Source organism: Podarcis gaigeae, assembly GCF_964106915.1.
Source record: "Podarcis gaigeae genome assembly, chromosome: 3".
NCBI classification, from domain to species: domain Eukaryota; kingdom Metazoa; phylum Chordata; class Lepidosauria; order Squamata; family Lacertidae; genus Podarcis; species Podarcis gaigeae.
The window spans coordinates 97,758,547-97,783,480 of NC_139680.1; the positions used below are offsets into that span (position 1 = coordinate 97,758,547).

At 41.6% G+C, this 24,934-nt stretch overlaps 1 protein-coding gene across 3 annotated transcripts in view; it reads right to left on the reverse strand.

The window, feature by feature from the left end:
• HHAT (hedgehog acyltransferase) overlaps positions 1-24,934 on the reverse strand; it is a 169,795-nt gene that overhangs the window by 91,611 nt on the left and 53,250 nt on the right. For all 3 annotated transcript variants that reach the window (XM_083733553.1, XM_083733554.1, XM_083733555.1), the window contains exon 9: positions 20,083-20,118. In XM_083733553.1, coding sequence (XP_083589679.1) covers positions 20,083-20,118 — 36 coding nt within the window. The remainder of the gene's footprint in view (positions 1-20,082; positions 20,119-24,934) is intronic.

Here is a 24,934-nt window from a genome sequence, read left to right on the forward strand (position 1 = left end):
TTTATCATTGGTATGAGCTTTCGTGTGCATGCACACTTCTTCAGATACACACACATGCATGCACACAAAAGCTCATACCAATGATAAACTTAGTTGGTCTCTAAGGTGCTACTGGAAGGAACTTTTAAATTTACATGTTTATTTGTACAGGAAGGCATCATGCTAACTTTTTAATATTTCCAGGAGGCACTGAAACAAGTTAATAATTCCTATGAAAACTCTTAGACTTGCCTGACTGATCTTCATAAATGTGGGGTGGGAGTACAATCTAAAATATCAGAGTTCTCTGAACAGTATGGGCTTAAAAAGTGTGTGTATTTAGAGTAGAACTAAGGAATGGAAAAAAGTTCATGTTGCATTCCCTTAAGGGGAATCTTAGAAGCTACAGAATGAAAACTGTCAGGATATCTCTGCACTAATTCACAACAGAGTGCTTTTCATTTTAAATCAATTCATGGTAGCTTCTCGTCTAAGGGATCAATAATATTTGATCAGATCCAGACCTGCTTGGTATCTGCTCTAGATACACCTACATCCATTTGCTGCCCTCTCAAATACAACTGCCCATCAGATTGAGAATCTTTCTTCCAACACTGAGATACTATTGTCCACTATATCAGAGGGTAGCAGGCTAGTTTAGGTGGTGAGGGACAGGCTACATGGAACTCACAACACTGTCTCCCCCTCCACTGTTTCTCTGCCATTTTCTTCTCCCACCCCAGCATGCGCCATCTCAAGAAGCCCCCATACTCTAAACCAGTGTTTCCCAAACTTGGGTCTCCAGCTGTTTTTGGACTACAATTTCCATCATCCCTGACCACTGGTCTTGATAGCTAGGGATGATGGGAGTTGTAGTCCAAAAACAGCTGGAGACCCAAGTTTGGGAAACACTAAAGGTAAAGGTAAAGGTACCCCTGCCCGTACGGGCCAGTCTTGACAGACTCTGGGGTTGTGCGCCCATCTCACTCAAGAGGCCAGGGGCCAGCGCTGTCCGGAGACACTTCCGGGTCACGTGGCCAGCGTGACATCGCTGCTCTGGCGAGCCAGAGCCGCACACGGAAACGCCGTTTACCTTCCCGCTGGTAAGCGGTCCCTATTTATCTACTTGCACCCGGAGGTGCTTTCGAACTGCTAGGTTGGCAGGCGCTGGGACCGAGCAGCGGGAGCGCACCCCGCCGCGGGGATTCGAACTGCCGACCTTTCGATCGGCAAGTCCTAGGCGCTGAGGCTTTAACCCACAGCGCCACCTGCGTCCCTTGGGAAACACTACTCTGAATTAAAAGACTGAGTTGTATGCAACTAAATCATTCCATCAGTGGAAGGATTTTCACTTGCACAACAGAAGTTCCCCCGCTCTCCCCTCTCTGTGTGTGCCCCATGCCCTCCCATGGAATGGCCCATGGGCAGGAGGCTCCCCAGATAATAAGATGGACCACTGGGCTGACATTCATTTTGACATAAAGCAATTTCCTGTGTTTCTATGCTGAGGGAGGAACAACAGAGCTAAGGAACAAAAGCTCCTACTCCATTACTACAAGTCACTACAAACACAAGAGCAGAATCTTGATTTACTTTTAGATGTTTATTGGAAAACCAGGGTTTGGATTAACAGAAAACCAAATTTAGCCTCGGGTTCACCTGCATAGGCCAGGAACTAACACATTGACTGTCAGCCCGCTTGAAATACGGCTGCTAAGGAACCATAAGAAAAGGCAAAGTGACCCAGATAGTAGATGTACATGTAAATAATGTCAGGAGTGACTATATTTGGACATGACAACATGCTTTTAAATAACATACTTGGAACGCAATGTGCCAAAACGTTGCACTAGAAGTAAAGGAAGGTGACACAAATGGTTGTTTTTTTTAATAAGGGCACTTGTCTTCCACAATTAGTTGTTCTAGTCATTTAAATGATAAAAGCTAAAAGGGACAATGTCTCCTATGCATGTTATATAACCCATGACACCCAGAGATATACAGTACTTAAATTAAGGAATTAATAAAATGGGGGAAGGGGAAGCCCAATATAAACAGTAGAGATTTTGAGTTGCTTATTTATTCTTTCCATGCTTATTACAATAAAAAAGGGGAACAATACTGAAAAGGGGGTGCAACTTAAGAGGGGAGCGAAAAGGGAAAAAAAGAAATTTACACAATCTGTTATTAAGATAGAAATTATGACAAAAAATTGTGATTACAATTTCATGTTACAATAAAAGTAAAAAATCTCATTATCTTTTACACCCGACTTCCCATTTATTCCTTAATTCTTTTTACATAAATTTACTGCCATTATTTAGTCATTCAACCAGCCACCTGAATTCTTTCCTGATGTTGTCTATTAACTACTTAATAATTAATTGTTAATAGTAAAAATTGCCCTAAGATACTTTGGACTGCAATCATGATCCATCCCAGACAGTACAGGAGTTGTAGCCAGGAGCATCTATAGCAGAGGTTCCCAAACTTTGGTCCACAAGCTTCATTCAGGTAGTCCAAGGCATGTCCACATTAAATATTCTCATTGGTTTTAATTGTATTTTTATTGCTTCTTTTCTTTCTTATATTGTATTTTATTTTATTTTATTTTATTGAGAACTGAACTCTATGGAAAGCAAACCTAAACATAACAAAATACTAATAAAAATTAATACAGCCTCCAGCACAATGCAATACAACTGCTACAATAGGCAGAAAAATCATTACATGGCCTTCAACAAGACCTTCAACAAGACCAAGACCTTCAACAATTCTCAAGCAGTCAATGGTTGAGGGAGGGGGGTGTAGAGTGTACCAGCTTAGTGAAAAATGGGAGAGACTATGTCACATTTCTATAACAGCAGAAATTTTGGAACAGAACTTCTGGAACAATTTGGCTAATGGTCTGTGGTAAACTAATGGAATAAAACTTGTTTAAGGTCATAGAAATTTAACCATATTAACTACCATGAAGCCATTTTGTTGCTACTTTCTTCTTCTCCCATCCAGGAGTTCATTCACATTGGAGTTTAATGTGGATTAGAAGCTGCCCGTGTCTCTTTTTTATTACTTTGTTTGCAGCATCCATCCGGTGGGGGGGGGGGGGAATGTATGAATTCCTGTGACTCACGTGTGTGAGGTAAAGAACAAAAGAACTGGCTTGGTGCCTGGATTCACAATGCGCAGCTTTGCACACTCCCTAGCAAGAAAGAGCCCCCAATAGCAGAGCTGAAACTCACAAAAGTAGAAGAGAAGAAGAAGAGGAGTTTGGATTTGATATCCCGCTTTATCACTCCCCTTCAGGAGTCTCAAAGCAGCTAACATTCTCCTTTCCCTTCGTCCCCCAAAACAAACACTCTGTGAGGTGAGTGAGGCTGAGAGACTTCAAAGAAGTGTAACTAGCCCAAGGTCACCCAGTAGCTGCATGTGGAGGAATGGAGACGCAAACCCAGTTCACCAGATTACGAGTCTACCACTCATAACCACTATACCACACTGGTACTTTGAGGTTCTTGTTGTTGTTTTACAATCAAGCCATGTATAAATTTTATGAATGTAAGCAGTCTTTCTGAACTTGATGCATTTTTGTATTTTATTTTTTATTCCACGCTGGATGTGGTTTTGGCCATTTTATGGTACTTTCTGGATGAGACCTGAGTTGACCTTTGCATAGAGCGCTCCAGCTACATGCAGTATACTTGAATATTTGTTTTATTTGTCCACATGCAGATCCTCCCCCGGCACACTAAAATGACTTGGAAAGAGTCGTTTCAACTTGCTACCCTATCAAGTTTTGATTCGGTTATCCAGTGGAACTGATTGGCAGGAGGTACAGGACAAACAAAACAAAACAATCCTTCTCAGAATGCAATAATTAGCTTATGAAACCCATCAGCCCAAGATGTTGCAATGGGCACTGGCACAGATGGATTTTTAAAAACAGATTAGACAGGTGTGCCAATGGCTATTAGTTACCATCAGGAAGATTGGAAACTTATGTTCGGAGGAACTACTGCTCTAATTATCAGATACTGGGGGATAAGCAACACAAAATTCATCCTTCATGCCACATTTGTGAATATTCCAAGTCCACATGTCTGGTCCCACTGAAGACAAAGTACTGAAGTAGTTGGACCTGATCCAGCAGAACAAGTCTTTAATTCTTATATTTGGCAGAACAGGAAAGTTGATGGGCTATAACTCCCATGATCCCCCAAGCATTGGCTGCGCTGGGGAGTCCAACTAGAACTTGAGTGGCTCTCCACAGAAACAAACATAGCGGGTGAGACTCAACTAACTGGTCCTGCTAGCAGATGTCTGCTCAATGACTTTTGCTAGTACAACAGGCATTTACCCATCTCCTTGCCTTCGCTCCTCTAAATTGGTTGGTGGGAGGTCAGGAGAAACACCCCCCCCACATACAAAAACCCACCATGTGGTGACAGAGGAGGGAAGATCATTCCAGCAGGCAAACAAAATGCTTGCACTCCTGAGGCAATCTCCTTAGCATTATGTTGAATCCCTCCCATCAGGCTGTATTCAACTACAGTGGTACCTCTAGTTGCGAACACCTCTGGATATGTATCCTTCGGGTTACGCACGCAGCAAACCCGGAAGTAACAGAAAGGTTTTCGCCACGCGCACATGTCAGAAGCTGTGCCTCTGGATGCGAATGTTTCAGGGTAAGAACGGACCCCTGGAATGAATTAAATTTGTATCCAGAGGTACCACTGTAAGTCCAACTCGAAGTAGACCCACTGAAATGACTGCACCCAAATGAGTTGTGGTGATTAACTTCAAGGGGGTCTACTCTGAACAAGGCCAGCATTAAATACAATGGTACCTTAGTTGCTGAACTTAATCTGCTCCGGGAGTCTGTTCGACTCCCGGAACCATTCACAAACCAAGGCATGGCTTCCGATTCGCTGCAGGAGCTTCCTGCACTCAATCGGAAGCTGCAGAAGCTGTGTCAGACATTCAGCTTCCGAAAAACGTTCACAAACTAGAACACTTATTTCCAGGTTTGTGGCTCCAGGTTGGTTCAGGAGCCAATTTGTTTGAGAACCAAGGTACCACTGTACTACCCAATGGGCTGTATCCAACTTAGTTCTACTCAGAGCCAACCCCTTGAAAGTTAGCCATGCACGTTTATTTTAATGGGTCTACTTTGAGTAAGTGGACAGAACTCCATTTCTTCCTCCATGCCACCAAAGAATCCCCCCACCCCACTTGACTGGTCCATGTTCTCTTCAAGAAGAGCCCCGTTCTTTTATTTATCAGTGCTGTCTTCCACAGCCCTTTTGCTCTTCACCCTTTGATACCTCAGGCAAAAATGATATTGTGAAGATATTGTGGTTGAAGGGCCAACCTATGACCTCAAACCTAAGCATCCCTGTTATAACATTCTATCCTAGCTAATATTTATTATGAAAAGTTATATAACCATCAAGCTATAGAATTTTTTTGATATTCAGTAGGTTTTCAGTCTATTACCAACATAGCTGTCATGCAGACAAATACTGATTATGACATAATCACCAAATGGTGACAAATAACGTTTAGCAATATACCACGTAAAAGTAGTTATGGGAGGGTATTCATGATGTTGTAAATGAAGTATATAAATACTTCAAGAATTTAAAGTTCATTCTTGCATTATAATACACTATATTAAAAAGAAATAACTTTGGGGGAAAGATAAGTACAGTATAATTGAAATATCTATGTTTTACATGCAATATTTTTATATTACTGCTGTATCTTCAACATTTATATTATCTTATTTTTCTGTTAATATGTATATGGGTATTCCATAATTATAAACCAGTCTTTGTACACCCATTTACCATGCAATCCCTCACACCCAAGAGAGTCACTAAAACACAGTAAGAATTGAGGCAACAGTTTTACCACATCATATATTTCTCTTCCTTTTCAAAAAGACTACTATGACTCAGCACCGCAGCAAACAGAGAAGGGCAGATGCCTGGCCTACTGAATTGCTACAGCACAGAAAACTGGACCAGCTGAGCTTCGGCCTGCCACATGCTACAAATTATCTTGTCCGAATTCACAAAGGGGAGGGGGATTCTGTTCCTATCATGGTCCTGTAATTTCATGCAAGTTCACATAATCAAGTGAAGACTCTTGCTTGTACAGACTGGAGTGAAAGTACAGATTAATTTAAGATGCTCAGTTGATTTCTACATCTGATAAGTTTTCTCACCATCCAGTTCCAGAGAACTTAGAAGAAACTGTTATGGTGCAAATCAAAGCCAACTCTGATTTATGTCAGAGTACACTGTGCTAGGAAATGGGGTGGCAGGAGGGGAAAAAATAAGGCTTCAAGTTAGGGAGGTGTTGTTTGACACCACCAAGCATCAGGCCCAGGATTAAGTAGGTCCCTGAAATATTAATGCAAGGTTTCCCTCTAGTGGCAGCAATACTAGTACTAGCAAGTCAAAGTTACCTCACACATATTGCATGAAGATAATATGGCAGCCTCCCAAATTTACCAAGCTCTTGTACACAACTTTCAAAATTCACTATTGCTGCCCAAAGCAGAGACATCTCTTGATTGTGATGCACAGTAATATCTGCCCAGGACCTCCATCTTTTGGTTTAGAAAGAGGGTTGGAGTAGTTAGTTACTTCACAGATTCTGAAAGGATGATAGACTCTTGACCTCAGTTGACCATATGTGTTTGGTGACTGAAAAGCTTAACTGTACCCCATTAACCTTTCAGAAACTTTCAATACTGTTGATAGAAGCAGTTAAGAGAAGACATGGAGGCTGTCAGACATCTGAACTGGACATTTGAAGCACTGTGATAACACTTTAACAGACCCCTTATTCCCCTCACACAGCTTGTCAAACCACTCTGGAAGTTTTGAGGGCAATGGAGGTCTCCTGACAACTCTTTGTACCCTTAACAAGCTACATCTCCCAGGATTCTTTGAAGGAAGCCATGACTGTTAAAGTGGTACTATGGCATTTTAAACATACAGTGTGGATGCGTTCATAGAAGATATGTTTGCCCTCTACAGGCCACAAATCTGGTGGTTCCAGGTTTCTAGTCTAATGTGGGTTTTCTGAGCACATTCCACAAGCCAGTTTTGTCCTGCAGAACTGCAATCTTTATGGGAAGAGCTCAGCTTAACACTGGAAGGAAGCTATAGCAGTAAGTTCTTCCTCTGAAGAGTCAGAAACAAGCAATGTATTGCCAAAGGGGGATGATTCTGCAGTCAAATGTGAGCCGACCGTTGAGCAAGTACCTTCACATTTGGATAGTGCAGCTGGTCAGAGTTTTGTGCCAACAATGCCACTGACCTTATTGACCCCTGGGAGGAGCACAGAGAGAAGAAATGCAGCAACACAACTGGATGCCTTCATCTACCCCAGCTACAACAAAGTATGTCTCTCCTGCATCGGTCTCTACAGCCACAGCAACAAACGTCCAACAGTTTGACCTCACCAGATGGGCGGGGTATAAATAATAAATTATTATAATATTTTTATTATTCATCCCCAAAGGCGCACTCCTCCATTGTCTCCCGAGACAGATAGCCAAAACAGAAAACCAATAACCAAAGATCATAAATAAAACATGGAAGTGGAGTTTGATGGTTAGATAAGAAAACCTAAATGCAACTGTTACTTAAGAGCTAATGGGGGGGATACCAATTTTATCATTATCGTCATATTCTCAATATCCCTTATTTCAAAGTAAATTTACATAAACCGCTATCAGTGCAAAGGTCCAAATATACAATACAAGCCTCATTTACCAGAACTAGCGAGATGCATGTAACTCTTGTTTTCCCCCCTCTTTCTGCACAATTTTCTTTCTGCTCATGTCCACGTCCAACCCTCACCAACAGATGATTGCGCAAGTCTGACAAGCTGCTTTTTAAAGCGTGCTGAAAATGTACAAGTCTACGCTTATGAAATAATTGTGAAACCAATTGGCTGGCTTGACAGCATAGTAATGAGCTCTACGTCAATTGAATCCTAATCACCTGGAAGCATAAGCTGTCTTCCCGTCTGCCAAAGTCCAAATGAGAGACAAAGAGTATGAAACTAAAATGAGAGAGACAAAAGGCACTTTACAGACAACCAATTGAAAATAACTTATTTGGGAACCGATATCACTTTTAGACAGCACACAGCTAACTACATGCAAAACAGGAGCCAGAAAGCAGCAAAAGAAAAACTCTACATTTCACTAGCATAAAATACAGGGAACATTTATTGACACAGGTTTCATGCTAATAAATATCAAATTCTGCAACCCATGTTTGTTATAATATATAACATAAATCAGACACATTTCTATATTATTTAGTTTGGGGTTTTGTTTTGTTTTCTTACACTCAATGCGACATTTTGGTTGGGTTGTTTTTCATAATATTTTCAAAATATTTTCAAAATGAGAGTTTGCTTGTATGATGCATAAGTATATATAAAATATTTTTTAAAAAATAAGAAGAACAAAGTGTCCTGGGTAAAGCCTCAGAGATCATATGGCCCACTGCTACACTGCCATAGCAAACACTATTTAAAGTTTAGCATTAAACTTCAAACACTATTTGCTCCCACTGTGGCAAAACCACAGCAGGGACTTCCGGTCGGCGCCAGCGCTTAATGGCGGCTCTCTCTCTGATCTCCGGGGAGAGGGCTGCTCCACGAGTTCGGGTCTGACCACTACGGCGAAGCGGGGACCCCTAAAATCACAGGCGCGGAAGCCTGTGAACAAGGAGACTCGGTGGGCACCATTTGCTGCAAAAGAGCCTTTTTAAAGGCTCCGGAGGAGCATCGGGGGATCGCGCGGTGCTGAGAGTCGCTACCCAGCCCGTGGAGTGAAGCCGTGTCGCCATAGGCGGAGAGCGCCGATTCCTTCCTGAAATTTGGACTGAAACTGAGCACCCGTGAGTAGGATTGGAAACCTTTTTGGGATTATAAACAAAAACCTTTAAAATCGGGGACGGTAAATAAAGGAAGTCTGCCTCCCCCGGACTGCATGATTGCTAAAGCAACGGAACTAGGAAGCTGCAATTGAGAAGTTATTGTGAACTTTTTGAGTGGGCTAACCCTAACACTGAAGTTAAATTCCCCCCTTTGTAAGCAGGAACAGGGGGGGAAGAAGGAGGAGAAAAGGTAACCTGCATGAGGGAAATTTAAAGAACAATTTCCTGCAGTCTCTGACTCTTGGAACGGACTGCCTGGGTGAAGCACTTTGACAGGGAACTGTCAGATAAGACTTGCTGTAAAGTGGGGACTTTATTGGATACAATTCTTGAGATTCTGCAGAAATAACATTGTTGCAACTAAAAGACTGATAGATTTTTTTTTAGAAACTCTTTTCCTCTGAGGGCTTTTGGACTCTTTGTTTCTCTTGCTCATTGGATATATTGATGCTCCCTCTAGAGGGCTGAAGGCAACAGTTGCAACATAGACTGTTAAAAACAAAGTCACTGGATTTTTCCATTGAAAACCTGTTCCTGTGGGAACGACCTTGGGACATGAGCGGCCCTGTAGATGAGATAGCAACAAGATCCAAAGCTAAAGCTGCACAAAAGAAAAGGGGCTCTCTATCAGGACTATTGCCAACAGGCGCAGCTGGACAGGAAAAAGGAATATCTGCATTCATGGATTCAGTGACACAGGCACTGCTTAAAATAAATGAATCTTTAGAAATCTGACTAAGCAGAGTACGGAAAATACTAAACAATTGACAGAACTTACAGCAAAATTAGATTTAAACACCAAAAGCATCACATCTAATACAGAGACCATAAATAAATTGGTGCAAGAAAACGCTACTATCAGGAAAATTGCGGAAGAAGCTAAATTTACTGCAGAATCCACACAGGGAAACTTAGTACCGGTTTGTAAGAAGCTTGACCAACATGAGGCGACCTTGTCTTTGTGGGAAATGCAGCGTAAGGAGAAGAATTTGAGACTTAGACTTGTTCCAGAGAGTGAAGGGGACAGTCTAGTGGACTTTCTCACAAAAGAACTTTCGGAATTTTGGCAGGTGAACCTAGAGGAAGAAGAATTTGAGATAACAACCGCCTTCAGATTGGGCAGAAGGCAAGGTAGGAAGATCCCAAGGGATTGCCTGATAACTTTGAGATCTAAAGAGGAAAGAGATAAAATATTAAACTTGCATTACCAGAAAACTCTTCAGATCGAAAACGCTACTGTGCAAATCTACAGGGACATCCCAAAATATATTCTAGAGGTGAGAACCTACTTTAAGAACTTGGTTGATCTGCTGAAAAAGAACAACATACCTTTTAGGTGGGAATATCCACAAGGTCTGTCTTTTAATTTCAAAGGAAAGAAAGTCAAGATAAGAACAGTACAAGATAAAGAACAATTCCTGGACAGATACGAGGAGGACTTGGTGAAAGGAGTGCTGAACTCGACATCTGACACAGACTTGGGAAACTTGACATTTGGGCTTAAGTCACCAACGGAAGAAGAACAGCCGCAGGGTGCGGCTGGAGGAAACTAACCAGCAATGTCTCTGCGATTCCTAACCTGGAATTGTAACGGATTGAACCTTCCCAGAAAAAGACGTGACGTTTTTCATATTTTGAAAAGAGAACAATTGGATGTGATCTGTCTACAAGAAACCCATGTGACAAGGGCACATAGAAGACTACTTATAAACAAAAGATTAGGACAAGAGTTTATTTCATCAGATAAAGTCAAGAAAAGAGGCGTGGTGATTTATGTAAAAGAGAAATTGGACCCAAAACTGATCTTTAAAGATGAACATGGAAGAATTTTGGCAATTGAAATACAGATCCAAGGAGAAAAGTTTTTGACAGTTGGCATATATGCACCAAATGAAGGGAAGGCAGAATTTTATAAGAAATTGCATGAGACATTGATGGACTTTTTGGATTATAAGGTGATTCTTTTAGGAGATATGAACGGCGGTGTCTCTACAAATATGGATAAAGCACAAAGACAGGTGATTTCAAAGGATGGGAGATTACCTAAGACCTTTTTTGAAATGAGTGAAAATATGGACTTGATTGACATTTGGAGAACAAGAAACCCTCTCGAGAGAGAGGGGACATTCTTTTCAGAGTCACAGATGACATGGACAAGAATAGATCAAATATGGATTACTAGTGGAATGGCTCCAAAGATAAAAAAAGTGGAAATCTGCCCAAAGACATGCTCCGACCATAACGCAGTAAAGATGGAAATGAAGGTAACAACAGCTGGCTCCTTTAGATGGAGAATGAATGACACCCTTTTTAGAGATCCAGAAGTTTACAAAAAGGCTCAAAAAACTTTGAGGGACTATTTTGAGATAAATTTGAGGACAGAAGTGGAGAAAAGAGTGATTTGGGACGCAAGCAAGGCCGTGATGCGAGGTTTCCTAATACAGCAGAATTCCTTAAAAAGGAGAAAACAAAATGAGAAGAAAGACAGGATTCTGGATAAAATTAAAGAAAGTGAAAAGAAACTGAGGTCGAAACCAAAGTCTCATGAGATTTTGAGAGAAATTAAGTTTTACCAGATGCAGTATATGGAATTGATGAATCAGGAGATAGAATGGAAAATCAAGCAAATGAGACAAAGGACATTTGAATCAGCAGACAAATGTGGGAAACTTCTATCATGGCAATTGAAGAAGAGACAGAAATTGAATACGGTCACGAGCTTGGAAGTGGATGGAAACAATATCTCTAAGCCAAATGAGATTAGTAACTGCTTTCAGAGTTATTTCTGAAGACTGTATGCACAAGGGCCAGAAAATGAAGGAGAAATGGAAGATTTTCTTAAGAACTATGGATTACAAAAAATTTCGCAACAGAGCAAGATGGTTTTAAATGAGAAGATAACTGAGCAAGAAATAGAGGGGGCCATTCAAAATATGCAATTAGGGAAATCTCCAGGACCAGATGGACTAACCTCCAGATATTACAAAGCACTAAAGGAATGGTTAATACAGCCGTTTAAGGAGGTTTGCAATGAAATATTAGAGGGGAGAAAGGCACCTGAATCGTGGAAAGAAGCTTTCATTACACTTATACCAAAGACTGAAGCTGATAAGAAACAGATCAAGAACTATCTCCCTATATCATTACTTAATGTGGATTACAAAATATTTGCAGACATTTTGGCAAAAAGATTAAAGAAGGTGTTGGTGGAGGAGATTCAAAAGGACCAAGCAGGCTTTCTCCCAGGTAGACATTTATCAGATAATGTAAGGAATATAATTGACATTATAGAAATGCTGACAGTTAATACTAATACAAAGGCAGTTTTGATATTTGTGGATGCGGAGAAAGCCTTTGACAATATCTCTTGGAATTTTATGAAGAAGAATCTCCATGGGATGGGGGTAGGCCAGAGGTTTGAAAATGGTATAGGTGCAATATATTCGGAACAAAAGGCAAAACTAATTGTAAATAATGTGGTTACTGACGAACTTTCCATAGAAAAAGGGTCACGGCAGGGATGCCCAATTTCCCCGTTACTTTTTATATCAGTCCTGGAGGTTTTGTTGAATATGATAAGGGGGGACCAGCTGGTGAAAGGGGTCCAGGTCGGAGCCAGAGAGTACAAATTAAAGGCTTTTGCAGATGACTTAGTTTTGACTTTACAAGAGCCAGACACTAGTACAAAAAGAGTTTTAGAATTAATTCGAGTTTTTGGTCAGGTTGCAGGATTTAAATTGAATAAGCAAAAAACTAAGGTTTTGGAAAAAAATTTAACAAATGTGGAAAGAGAGAGGTTCCAAGAGGAAACTGGATTAACTATGGCAAAAAGAGTGAAATATCTGGGAATTAATATGACATCTAAAAATGTGAATTTATTTAAAGACAATTATGATAAGTGCTGGACAGAGATAAAGAAAGACTTAGAAATATGGTCGAACCTGAAGCTTTCCTTGTTAGGCTGAATTGCAGTGATTAAAATGAATGTGTTGCCTAGAATGTTATTTTTGTTTCAGACACTACAAATTGTGGATAAATTAAATTGCTTCAAGAAGTGGCAGAAAGATATATCTAAATTTGTCTGGCAGGGCAAAAAGCCCAGAATAAAGTTTAAGATACTTACTGACGCAAAAGAAAGAGGGGGTTTTGCCCTGCCGGACTTAAGACTGTATTATGAAGCGGCAGCTTTCTGCTGGTTGAAAGATTGGCTACTACTTGAAAATGCAGACATTCTGGATTTGGAAGGTTTTAACAATATGTTTTGTGGGACGCAGGTGGCGCTGTGGGTTAAAGCCTCAGCGCCTAGGACTTGCCGATCGAAAGGTCGGCGGTTCGAATCCCTGCGGCGGGGTGCGCTCCCGCTGCTCGGTCCCAGCGCCTGCCAACCTAGCAGTTTGAAAGCACCTCCGGGTGCAAGTAGATAAATAGGGACCGCTTACCAGCGGGAAGGTAAACGGCGTTTCCGTGTGCGGCTCTGGCTCGCCAAAGCAGCGATGTCACGCTGGCCACGTGACCCGGAAGTGTCTCCGAACAGCGCTGGCCCCTGGCCTCTTAAGTGAGATGGGCGCACAACCCCAGAGTCTGTCAAGACTGGCCCGTACGGGCAGGGGTACCTTTACCTCTTTAACAATATGTTTGGTTGGCATGCATATATTTGGTATGACAAGGTTAAAGTGCACAAGGGTTTTAAAAACCATATTGTCAGGAAAGCACTATATAATGTTTGGATTCGGTATAAGGATTTGTTGGAAAACAAAACGCCCAGGTGGCTATCACCAATGGAGGCTAAAGAGGTGAAGAAACTTAATATGAGAACTAACTGGCCAAAATATTTTGAGATCTTAGAACTAGAAAGTGATGAATTTAAATTACAGAGCTTTGAGAAGATAAAGTCCAAGGTACGAGATTGGCTCCATTATTTTCAAATAATGGAGGCCTTTAAACAAGACAGGAAAATTGGATTCCAGGTGGAAAAATCGAAATTAGAAACTGAATTGCTAGAACCCAATACGAAGAATTTATCAAGGATGTATAACTTGCTGTTGAAGTGGAATACAATTGATGAGACAGTAAAATCAGCCATGATTAGATGGGCACAGGACTTAGGTCATGATATTATGTTTGCTGACTGGGAACAGTTGTGGACCACAGGTATTAAATTTATGGCTTGTAATGCCTTAAGAGAAAACATTATGAAAATGATTTACAGGTGGTACATGACCCCAGCCAAGCTCACGAAGATCTACCATTTGCCCAATAATAAATGCTGGAAATGTAATGAGACCGAAGGTACCTTTTTCCACCTTTGGTGGACCTGCCCAAAGATCAAGGCCTTCTGGGAACTGATTTATAATGAAATTAAGAAAGTACTTAAATGTACTTTTCATAAGAAACCAGAGGCATTTCTTTTGGGTATGGTCGGCCAATTGGTGTCGAGGAAGGATAAGATCTTTTTTATGTACGCCACAACGGCAGCAAGGATTCTTCTAGCAAAGTATTGGAAGACACAAGAGCTACCCACGCTGGAAGAGTGGCAGGCGAAAGTGATCGACTTTATGGGATTGGCAGAAATGACCGGCAGAATCCGTGACCAAGAGACTGTGGAGGAAGATTGGAAGAAGTTTAAAGCATATCTTAAAAATTGCTATAAAATTGAGGAGTGTTAAAGTGTTAAGGGAAAGGAAGATGTATAATTACAGCTATATATATCTTTTGATTTAAAGGGTAATTGAAAGGAGAATAAGTTAACCTATAATTGGCTAAAAGGGTTGCTGAAAAATTTTGAAACTAGGATGCAAAAAGGGGAAGGTAGGGGGAAGTCCGAGAAAAGAGGCTTATGAAAATGAGGTTAAGAAAGCAAAATGTATGTATGTGTCTGTGTTTGTTGTTGTTTGCATTGTTTGGTGTTGTTTCGTTGTTAAAATTGGAAAATTAATAAAAATTTTATTTAAAAAAACAAAAACAAAACCACAGCAGCCCAGGCATTCTTCAGGGCTGCCTCATCCACAATGCCTCACTCTAGAAGGACATTCCGTAAGGGCATTTATAAGAACAATGCTTTGGATGGGAGGCCCTGGAGAGCCTTGGCATACCCAAGCAGCTGTCCAAACAAAGAAAAGGATGGAGGTCAGCGTGCAGGGTAGTGACATGGCTCTGTCTCTGTGGCAGAATGTCTTATGGCAGATCTGTTTGCTGGGATGCAAGGTCCCATAAACTCCTGCAGGCCATCAGAGTTCCCCTGATTTCCATTTCAGCTCCAGTGCTGAACTGCAAAAATTCCAATAGATACACATGGCCCTTTGGATTTCAGCCACTATTATTGCAAAATTACCAGGAATGCTTCAAGCTGCATACTTTCTCTTATTAATAACGGGGGGGGGGGGGATTAGATCTCTTAAAGCACCTTTAATTCACAAGCCAAGGAGATGACACAAGCATGACTATATCTACAGCTTTCTTAATCTTGACTTTGCCACTCCATCAGTTTTCAAAAGTTAAAATGCTGCATTTACATAAATATGTGCTTATGTTGATGCAAGAACGTTACATTTATTTTCGCAACATGCTCATCAGCTAATTCACTATATAGCAAACAGATTGCAGTTGGTTTTTCTAAAATTGTGGCTTAGATTTCATTCTCTTGAGGCTATAAAGGGAAACTATAACAGAAGGAGTTTTTATGGTATCCTTTTGTTGTTTCCTAGATAACAAAAAAATCATTTGTATTTAAACTCAACATTCCTGCAGTATGTGGAAATTTCACTTTAGGATATTTGTAATAATGTGAAACTTATAGAGCAGGAAGGACCAAATATCTTCCAGTCCAATTTTCTATAATCAGGATGATCTCAGATGATGTATTCTAACACAGTACAACTGTTCCGCTTATCTATGATCATTCACAGATATAGGAAGAGTAAAACATAATTGCACTGCTAGTAATTCAAATATTTCTCAGTTTCATTTATATTTTTATTTCACTTCCACCCCACTCTTTATTTTTCAGATAACTCAGAGCAGCTCCTAGTGGGTCTCTCATCCGGGTTCTGATCAAGTTCACATTGACTTTGCTTTCACATTCACTTTGCTTCAAGAATACCACAACAGAACTTTCACTGAGCAAATCTCCGCTATTGTTAATGAACACAGACACAGTGCCAAATCATAGTTTAGCACCACATAAACCAGCCATCAACAAGTCTTGGGTCACACACTCAGTCTTCCCAATATACACAGAGGTCCCCTTCTTTTCCTGGATCTAAAGTAAACTGAATGCTTTGTGTTTGCCCTTCAGACCAGGACTGGAAACAAGAATCAAGCTGTGGCTGCCAATCAAGTTTGCTTTATGTCTGAAATTGGCAAAGGTAAAGGAGGGGTGTGATCCCATCCAGGACAGGTTGGCTGCCCAATTCCTGGACTCCAGAACCACTCACCCACAGCCCAAACACTACTTCCTCCTCCTGTCTTGATTTCCTCTTTTAATCAAACCACAGTTTGCCATTACTTCTGAACCATGGTTTGAGCAAGTCCTCCAAACCAGGGTTTCAAACCAAGAAGTAACCATGCATGGGAAGAGAAAAGTGGAAGAAAGAGAGATGAAGCCTGTGACTCATTTCCAATTGCCTTAATTCAGCTAATTCAATTCAGAGTCTATAGAGAAGCCTTCTACATAGTGAAGGAAGACAGAAAGCATGTACACTTTCTCCTTAAAATCAAGCAGAAATAAATATACTGTACACTATACTCACTGACTATGCTGCACAATGCCACTTTTCTGATGCAACGGGGGTAGACAGCGTTGACTAACCAGCAGTTTCCTCCCCCTTACCTTTGCCAATTTCAGGCACAAAGCACTTAGCAAACGAACAGATGGTTCATTATCCAAATTCTGTTAGTCTTTGGGCAGCACTGGAATAGGCTGGACCCTGTGGGAGTGCCAATCCCAAACACAAAGAATGACAACAAAGGACAACTAGGCTGGAACACACTTCCCTTTGTATCTTCTGGCCTTAGTGCAGTTGCGGGGAGAAGGAGAAAATGCACCTAAAACTCTACACAGACTCTTTTTTGCAGGACAAATTCTGCTTTTACACGCAGGTGCTGCATTCGAATGGAACAAACAGAGGATGGTGCTGCATCAAAAGAGTTTTCCATAGTTTTTTCTTTTCTTTTGATGTTGAAAGAGATAACAAGAAAATGCCATGATCCTTCTATGCCATGATCCTTAAACTAAAAGTAAACATAGAAACAAGTAGCAACTAGATCCAGAGAATGGACTGGGATCACCAGATACTATATCAGAAGCTAAGTGGATGTGGACCTCATAAGGAACTGGAATGGTTACAGCACGATCAAACAATCCACTAAAATATTACTAAATACCATCTCAAAAGCGATATGTGCTGTCAGGACACTTATGAATCGCATGTGAGAGCATGGTAGTATTAACTTCAAAATGTCTTCAAGTTGGCTCGTCTGAAACAAACCATAATTAACACTAACCCGTTTGTACGACTGGAAAATAACAAACTGAAGTTGAGCAAAAAGAGGAAATGACTCCTCCTGAACTCTTTCTCCCAACCATGAGGGAGGAATACAGGGAAGGAAAATGTGAGCACTGAAGGCTCCCTGTAGTGTGGTGTATCCCTGGTCATTCACATAGCACATAACTATGGTTCACTGTGATACGAAAACATGGCTGCAGGTTTGTGGAAGAGCATGTGTATTGTATCCACCACCATCGTTTTGCCCGGACACTGAGGTCCAGCACCAAGGGCCTTCTGGCGGTTCCCTCACTGCAAGAAGCAAAGTTACAGGGAACCAGGCAGAGGGCCTTCTCAGTAGTGGCCCCCATCCTGTGGAATGCCCTCCCAACAGATGTCAATGAAATAAACTACTATCTGACTTGTAGAAGACATCTGAAGGCAACCCTGTTTAGGGAAGTTTTTAATGTTTAATGTTTTATCGCTTTATTATTATTAAGAGTGGTTGGGGAAACCCAGCCAGATGGGTGGGATATAAATAATGTAGTAGTAGCAGTAGTAGTAGTAGTAGTAGAAGGCGTCAGGTTCAATCCCAGGTATCTCCACGTAGAACAGGGAAAGATTCCTCATTTGAAATTCTGAAGGGCTGCTACCAGTCAGTTTAGAAAAATCCTGAGCTAGATGGACCAATAGTTTGATTCAGTACAAGGCAGCTTCCTATGTTCCTATTGCCATTGTGTTTAGAGCTAGAAGTCATAAGCAGGTTTGCCTGAGTAAGAAAGAGCATGTCATCCACTTCAAACCAAAGAGAAAGCTACCCACTGGTACTTCTTCTGTTGTCTGTGAAAGGTCTCAGTAAATAGCCCACCAAAAGCATTATATTTATTGTTATTTTAATTTCATATCAATCTCTTGATAGATGATAGATTGATTTTCAGTGCATGAGGCTATTTTCTCTTGCTGCTTAGTTTCCACTGCCTTGGTGTCTCCTACTCACACCATTAAATATGGCCACATTTTACTGGATACCAGGATCAGACACCCACCACACCTCCCTTTCTGAACAGATAAAAATACTACCTGTCACCCCAAACACATAACATCCCCTGGCACTAGTTGTTTTTTTCTTCCTCAGCCATAGCACACTGAAACCTCAGAGGAGGCAGACTTTTGTATCACAGGAGCAAATAATCTCACATATTCAAGAACTCATTTCTAGTGGATTTATAATAAAAAAAAGACGCAGAAGCTTATGAATTTCCAAAAAAGCACAGCAGTCACACCGACATCATAAACTGGCTTTGCAAAACCTGGAAAGAATGAAGTAGCTTCTCTTTTCTGATGAAAATATTCCCACAAATCCCATTATCATGCATGTCTAATCTTAATAAAGCACAGAGAAGCAAGACTGCAAATCACCTGTCTATTTTTCCATTAGCAGTAAGCAAAAATATATACCCTCTTCACCTCAGTCAAGTGAAGAAGAAGAAGAAGAAGAAGAAGAAGAGTTTGGATTTGATATCCCGCCTTTCACTCCCCTTCAGGAGTCTCAAAGCGGCTAACATTCTCCTTTCCCTTCCTCCCCCACAACAAACACTCTGTGAGGTGAGTGGGGCTGAGAGACTTCACAGAAGTGTGACTGGCCCAAGGTCACCCAGCAGCTGCATGTGGAGGAGCGGAGACACGAACCCGGTTCCCCAGATTATGTGACTGCCGCTCTTAACCACTACACCACACTGGCTCTGAGGATCCTAAATAGTTGCAGAACAAAAAATAACAGAGTAACAGCCTATGATATCTTTCTGCCAGGTACCTGCCACAGGTACACACACACAAACACATTTTTGTTTACGTTTTATTTCAGCTGGATGGGATTATTTGTCTTTTAGGTATCTGCATTTATCCATATTGTTTTCAAAATGTGTCTTTTGTTGTTTTCTGTATTTTTGGTTGTAGGGTGAGAAAGGCAATTCATTAAATGAATGAATGAATGAATGAATAAACTTACTGTATTATAATAATAAAAATTATTTCCATTATTCCAAAATTTGATAAACTATGGTGAGTCTTTGGTCATGGTTGTAGGATTTTTCTGCCTACTTTTTGAAAAACTAACAAGATATTTCACTGTTGGTTTTCCAAATTTTATTAAACATTCTGCCTCTGAAAGGAAATCATTCTCTCTGCCAAGATCTTCAAATAAATAAACAAACCTTACTGTGAGAATCATTAGGAGACCTTTCAATTTAATTTGCTCTCTGGTAGTTGAAGTTGTAGGTTATAATCAGGTCCTGTTTTCAAACACCACTGAAAAATCAGCTGCATGTTTCTTGATGTAATGTCCCAATTTGTTAAGGGAGGAAACTGACAAACACACACACACACACACACACACACACACACACATTGTTGGATCACTTTAGAATGCATAACTATGAACAATAAACCATCAGAGGTGGTACGATGAAGCCATACCACCGATGGAAGCTGGTTGTTTAAAGTCACATAATCTAAGGTGATCCAACAGTGTATAACTGTTGTCAGAGGGCGGACTTCCTCAGAAGGCTTGCCAACACAGAGTTTGGAAAATTATCTTGAAATGACTTTGATATACAACAGAATCCAGAGGCAAATAATAAATATTGACTTACCTGACAAGAAATGTGTGCAGTCCAACATCAAAACTTCTGTAAAAAAAGAAGAAAGAAAATATTTTAATATGCAAGTGTACTATATTAGAAAGTGGAATCAAAAGCTTTTTAGGGAATAAGCAAGGGGGGGGGGATTCAGGCTAATAAATGCAGAAGACCACAGAAGCAATATTTTCAGAGAGGCGGGTGGGCACTTTCTGAGAAGAGTCCTACAAGTTCCACTTCCATCAACAAGAGGCGTTGCAGGTCTAATCAAGCACACAATCCTGTATCCACTTCTGTACACTTCTGTGCAGAAAGAAGGATGGATTCAAATCGGGGGAAAGTGCAAAAAAGAACAATTGCAATGATTGCGATAAAGCAAATAGTACAAGAGGAAGCTGAAAAACCCTATTTTTGTACAGATGTGAAAGGCCCTACAATAGGATCCTGCCAGTGGGAGGGGTTTTTATCTCCCCTATATGCTGTGGTCAAGTTTGACAGACAATTGGGGCAATCACCTGAAGTCACAGTGACAACAAATGACCTGTTTTGGCCCACACAGCTTGAAATCCAACTGAGCTCTGAGCCTTCTACCGGGAGGAAGGCCTCAGCATTGCTTCCCCCTCTCCAAATCTCAAATACTGGGCTGCGTCTTTTCGTTTTCAAAGAGGCCATCCTCTGGGTGAAACTCTTTGGATTAGGGAGCAGGGCCTTCCATCAGTGATTTAAAACTATCCCTCAGGGATTCTTTACCTGTGATTCCTGCATTGAAGGGGTGGCCCTTGGGGTATGGTTACCACATGTCCCCGTTTCCTGGGGACAGTCCTTGGATTTACAAATCTGTCCCCGGACAAAATCCGTCCCCGGAAAGTCCCCAGATTTAATTTAATGTCCCTGGATTTATATTTTAAGTGTTGTAGATTTATTAGTAGGGTGTGAATGTTGCACAAGATACATCATATGGGGACTTCTGGCAAGGCAAAATGGCGGGTGCCACAGCAGCGAGCAGCTCCTGAAGCCAGCCAGAGCCAACTGCACTACCAGGCTGCCTCCGGGCTGCTGAGACTGCCACTGCCGAGGGGGAACTGGGGATGCCCAGCACGTCAACTGGGGGAACCGCTGACCCCCCCCCCATGACCCAAACCGAGCCAGGAGCGAGAGTGCCTGGCCACCTGGCAGGCTGCCCAGCAGCGCTCCAGGGCCAGTAAAAACCCTGGAGCCAACGCAGGGAGAAGGAGGAAAGGAGAAGGAGAAGGATGAGAGAAAAAGAGGAAGGAGAAAAAAGAGGGGACCTTGCCACGCCACTGCCGCCACTGAGGAGAGGTAAGAGAGCACTGGGAGGGCAAGGACATGTGGCCGAGCCCAGGCCGGACCCAGGCCTACTCCACGGCAGATAGTGCTCCAAGAGATCAGGCCAGGGCCCAGAGGAAGGCCGCATGACAGAGGAGACCCAGAAGAGAAGATATTCTTAATTTTTAAAAAAAAATAAAATGATTTTTAAAAAATAACTTTTTCTCTCTTTTTTTTAAAAAAAGGTCCCCAGATTCTTTGGAAGAAAACCTGGTAACCTTAGCTTGGGGGGTCCCTTTATGATTCTGTGATTTTATTATCTAGTGCCCTGTTTTGGACTACAGTTCCCATCAGCCTGAGCCAACACAGCTGCAGTCCAAAACATCTGGAGGGCACCAGATTGGCGAAGCCTGCCCAAGAGGATACTTCACTCTTCTTGAGGGCTGTTGGCAGTTATTTCAAAAGCCTGCTGTTTCTCCTTTGCATGCCACTTCCACATTGGTATTCAGCACACAGTCGTACACAAATCCCCACATACAAAAATAAACCCCAAACCTGGGGGAGACTCTAATGCCCTCATGCAAAATGTCCACGCTCTACTGGTAGCAATAACCCATTTGATTAAAGCAGACACACACACACACACATTGCCAAACAGCAAATAAAAAAATACAGCCCTCTCCACCCTACTCTGAAATAGCAATAACATACACATCTGAAAGTCAAAGCATGTGCAAAACTGTGATTAGTTTGCATTTATGAGATGGCCGTAGGAAATGATGAGTCAGCTCCAACTGTGTCGCAGGTGCCCTCAAGCCATTTCCCAACAGTTGCATTTCATCCATGCAATTCCTTATCACCACAGCCCCTTTGAAAGTAGGCTTAGCAGCATCATTGCTGTATCGTGGAGCTCATTAAATGTAAGGTATAAACTATATTATGTTTATGGTAGGCCAAGTTGTTAACTGGGAAACAAAACTGGCTTAGCCTCCACCAGGTCAAATGTGCCCTTCTTCAAATTTTGCGATGCAGTTCTCCACTCAGAAAATGTATACAAAAATGTATTAATTAGGAGGGAAGTCTGTATAAAAATGAACATGAAAAAGCATGCAAAAATGCATTATACCAGGGTAAATTGCTTGCAGAAATGTGTTTGTTATTCCAAACTGCATATTTAAAAAAATGTGTTTCTTAGGATAAATTCACCCTTAAATAACAACTTTTCATCAGGATGAAAATTTAAAAAATGCACATTGCTGCAGAAATGTGGAGATCTGAATTTAAGATTAGAAAATGAGAAACAGAGAGAAATAAGATGGATAGATCTAAGTAGCACACAAAACATCACCATGTTGCAGAAAATGCCACTGTCACACACAAAAACCAAAAACACTAGTCTTTCAGCTAGGCATATTCCTAAAATTGAAGAGTTGTGCACCACCACATAAACCAAGTGAGGTGACCTGAAATTTATGCCCTGCCATTCCTTCAAGCAGTTCAAGGTAGTATATATGGTCCTGTCCCTTTTATCCTCAGAACAATTCTGTGAGATATGTTAGTCTGAGAGCTACAGTGACTGGGCTAAAGCCCAGTGAGCTTCACAGTTGACTGGGGATTTTAATGTAAGTCCTTCAAATCCCATTCCAACACTTTAACCAGTAAAACACACTGCCACTATTTGTAAAAGAAAAAACAAAACTGCCCTGAATGGAATAAAGATTGAGAAACCTCATTTAGCCAAACACTTCCCATTATGAGACTTGCAAGGTCTCCATAATGCCACTTTAATGGGCAAGTAATCAAGTGTTACAGACTAGCCATGAAATTCTGGCATAAGTGAAGTCTGCGGGATCCTTGCCCATTCATTCCAACGGGGCCAGAAACTCACGCCGTGGTTTTATTTGTTTTGGAAGGAAGGAGCAGTCCGTCCTAATACCACTCAAGTAGTACTAATGCAGATGGAATTCAACTGCTGGAACTTCAAAGAGGCCAACAGTACTCAGTCAATCAATCAGTGAGCAGTGTTGGCCAACAATATTTTTAAAAAGTTAAGCATAATCCCAGATACCGTACAAGAAAAGCGGTAACAAACAAAACACAAAAGTGGTAACAAAAAACAACAATGCACCAGTTATCCACACATATGCACCTCAGATAAATAAGAAGAGCTCAAAGCCATTAGCACAGCAGGCAACAGCGCAAGCTATTAGCCACCAGCAGAAGCTGACATTAAAATGCCGTATTTTTAGGAGCAGCCAGAAAGCAACTTCTTCTATCAGTAGGGCATCCCAGGAGACTGATGCCGCAACTCTGCAACTCCCCGTTTGGCATGGCCACCAGTTGAACTTCAGTTGGCAGGGGAACGTGGAGTAAAAGGGTACAGAATGGATGAGGAACATCAGGTATGGGGGTCAGATTCGGTTCTCTAGGCCTCACTACCTGGTCCTTGAAGCTCTGCCCAGGTCACACCCCTTTTTCCAGGTTGTGCCCACTAAGTGGTCCTGCTTCACCCCCTGTGTGCTTTTGAGTGGCTGAAATGTGTCCCTGAACTCTAATAAATGCCTGCGGGGAAACCAGCAAGCAGGATTCGCACACAAGAGCCTTCTCTCCTGCTGTGATTTCCCGAAACTGGTATTCAGAAGCCTTGCTGCCTCAAAGCCATCATGGCTAGTAGCTCTCAACAGCCTTCTCCTTCATGAATTTGTCTAATCCTCTTGTACAACCATCCAAGTTGGTGGCCATCACTGCCTCCTGTGGGATCAAGTGCCATAGTTATGCACTATATTCAAAAGTACAGTGGTACCTCGGAAGTCGAACAGAATCTGTTCCGGAAGGCCGTTCGACTTCCAAAACATTTGGAAACCAAAGCGTGGCTTCTGATTGGCTGCAGGAAGCTCCTGCAGCCAATCAGAACCCACGGATGTTGCAGAAGACTTGCAGATTCCAAAGAACATTCACAAACAGGAAAACTCACTTCCGGGTTTGCGGCATTCGGGAGCCAAAACATTCGACTTGCAAGGCATTCGGGATTCAAGATACAACTGTACTTTCTTTTCTCGGTACCGAATCTCCCAACTTTCAGCTGCACTGGACGTCCCCAAGTTCTAGTGTTATGAGAGACATGATAAAAGCTTTTCTCTAACCATTTTTGACATGCCATGCATAATTTTATAAACTCTTATCATGTCACTTTTACTCGCATTTTCAGTGGATTTCCAAGGAAGTTTGCCTTAGTTCACAGTCAGACCTTTGGTTCACGTACTTCAGTGCTGAATATACTGACCAACAGTTGTTCTGTGGGGTTACATACACAGCCCTACCTAGAGAAGCCAAAGTCTCAACATGGGACATTCTGCATGCAATGCAGATACGCTACCACTGAGCTACAGCCCTTCCATCTATTTATCTACTTGTGCTGGTATGCTTTCGAACTGCTAGGTTGGCAGAAGCTGGAGGGTCCTTTGCCTTACCTTTACCTACCTTCCATCACTAGATCCCATACCATGATCAGGTAGTCACTCAGTCCACTTACTGTTGATGAGCAAAGGCCCACCTTTCCTCTTCTTCTGAAACTTTTATC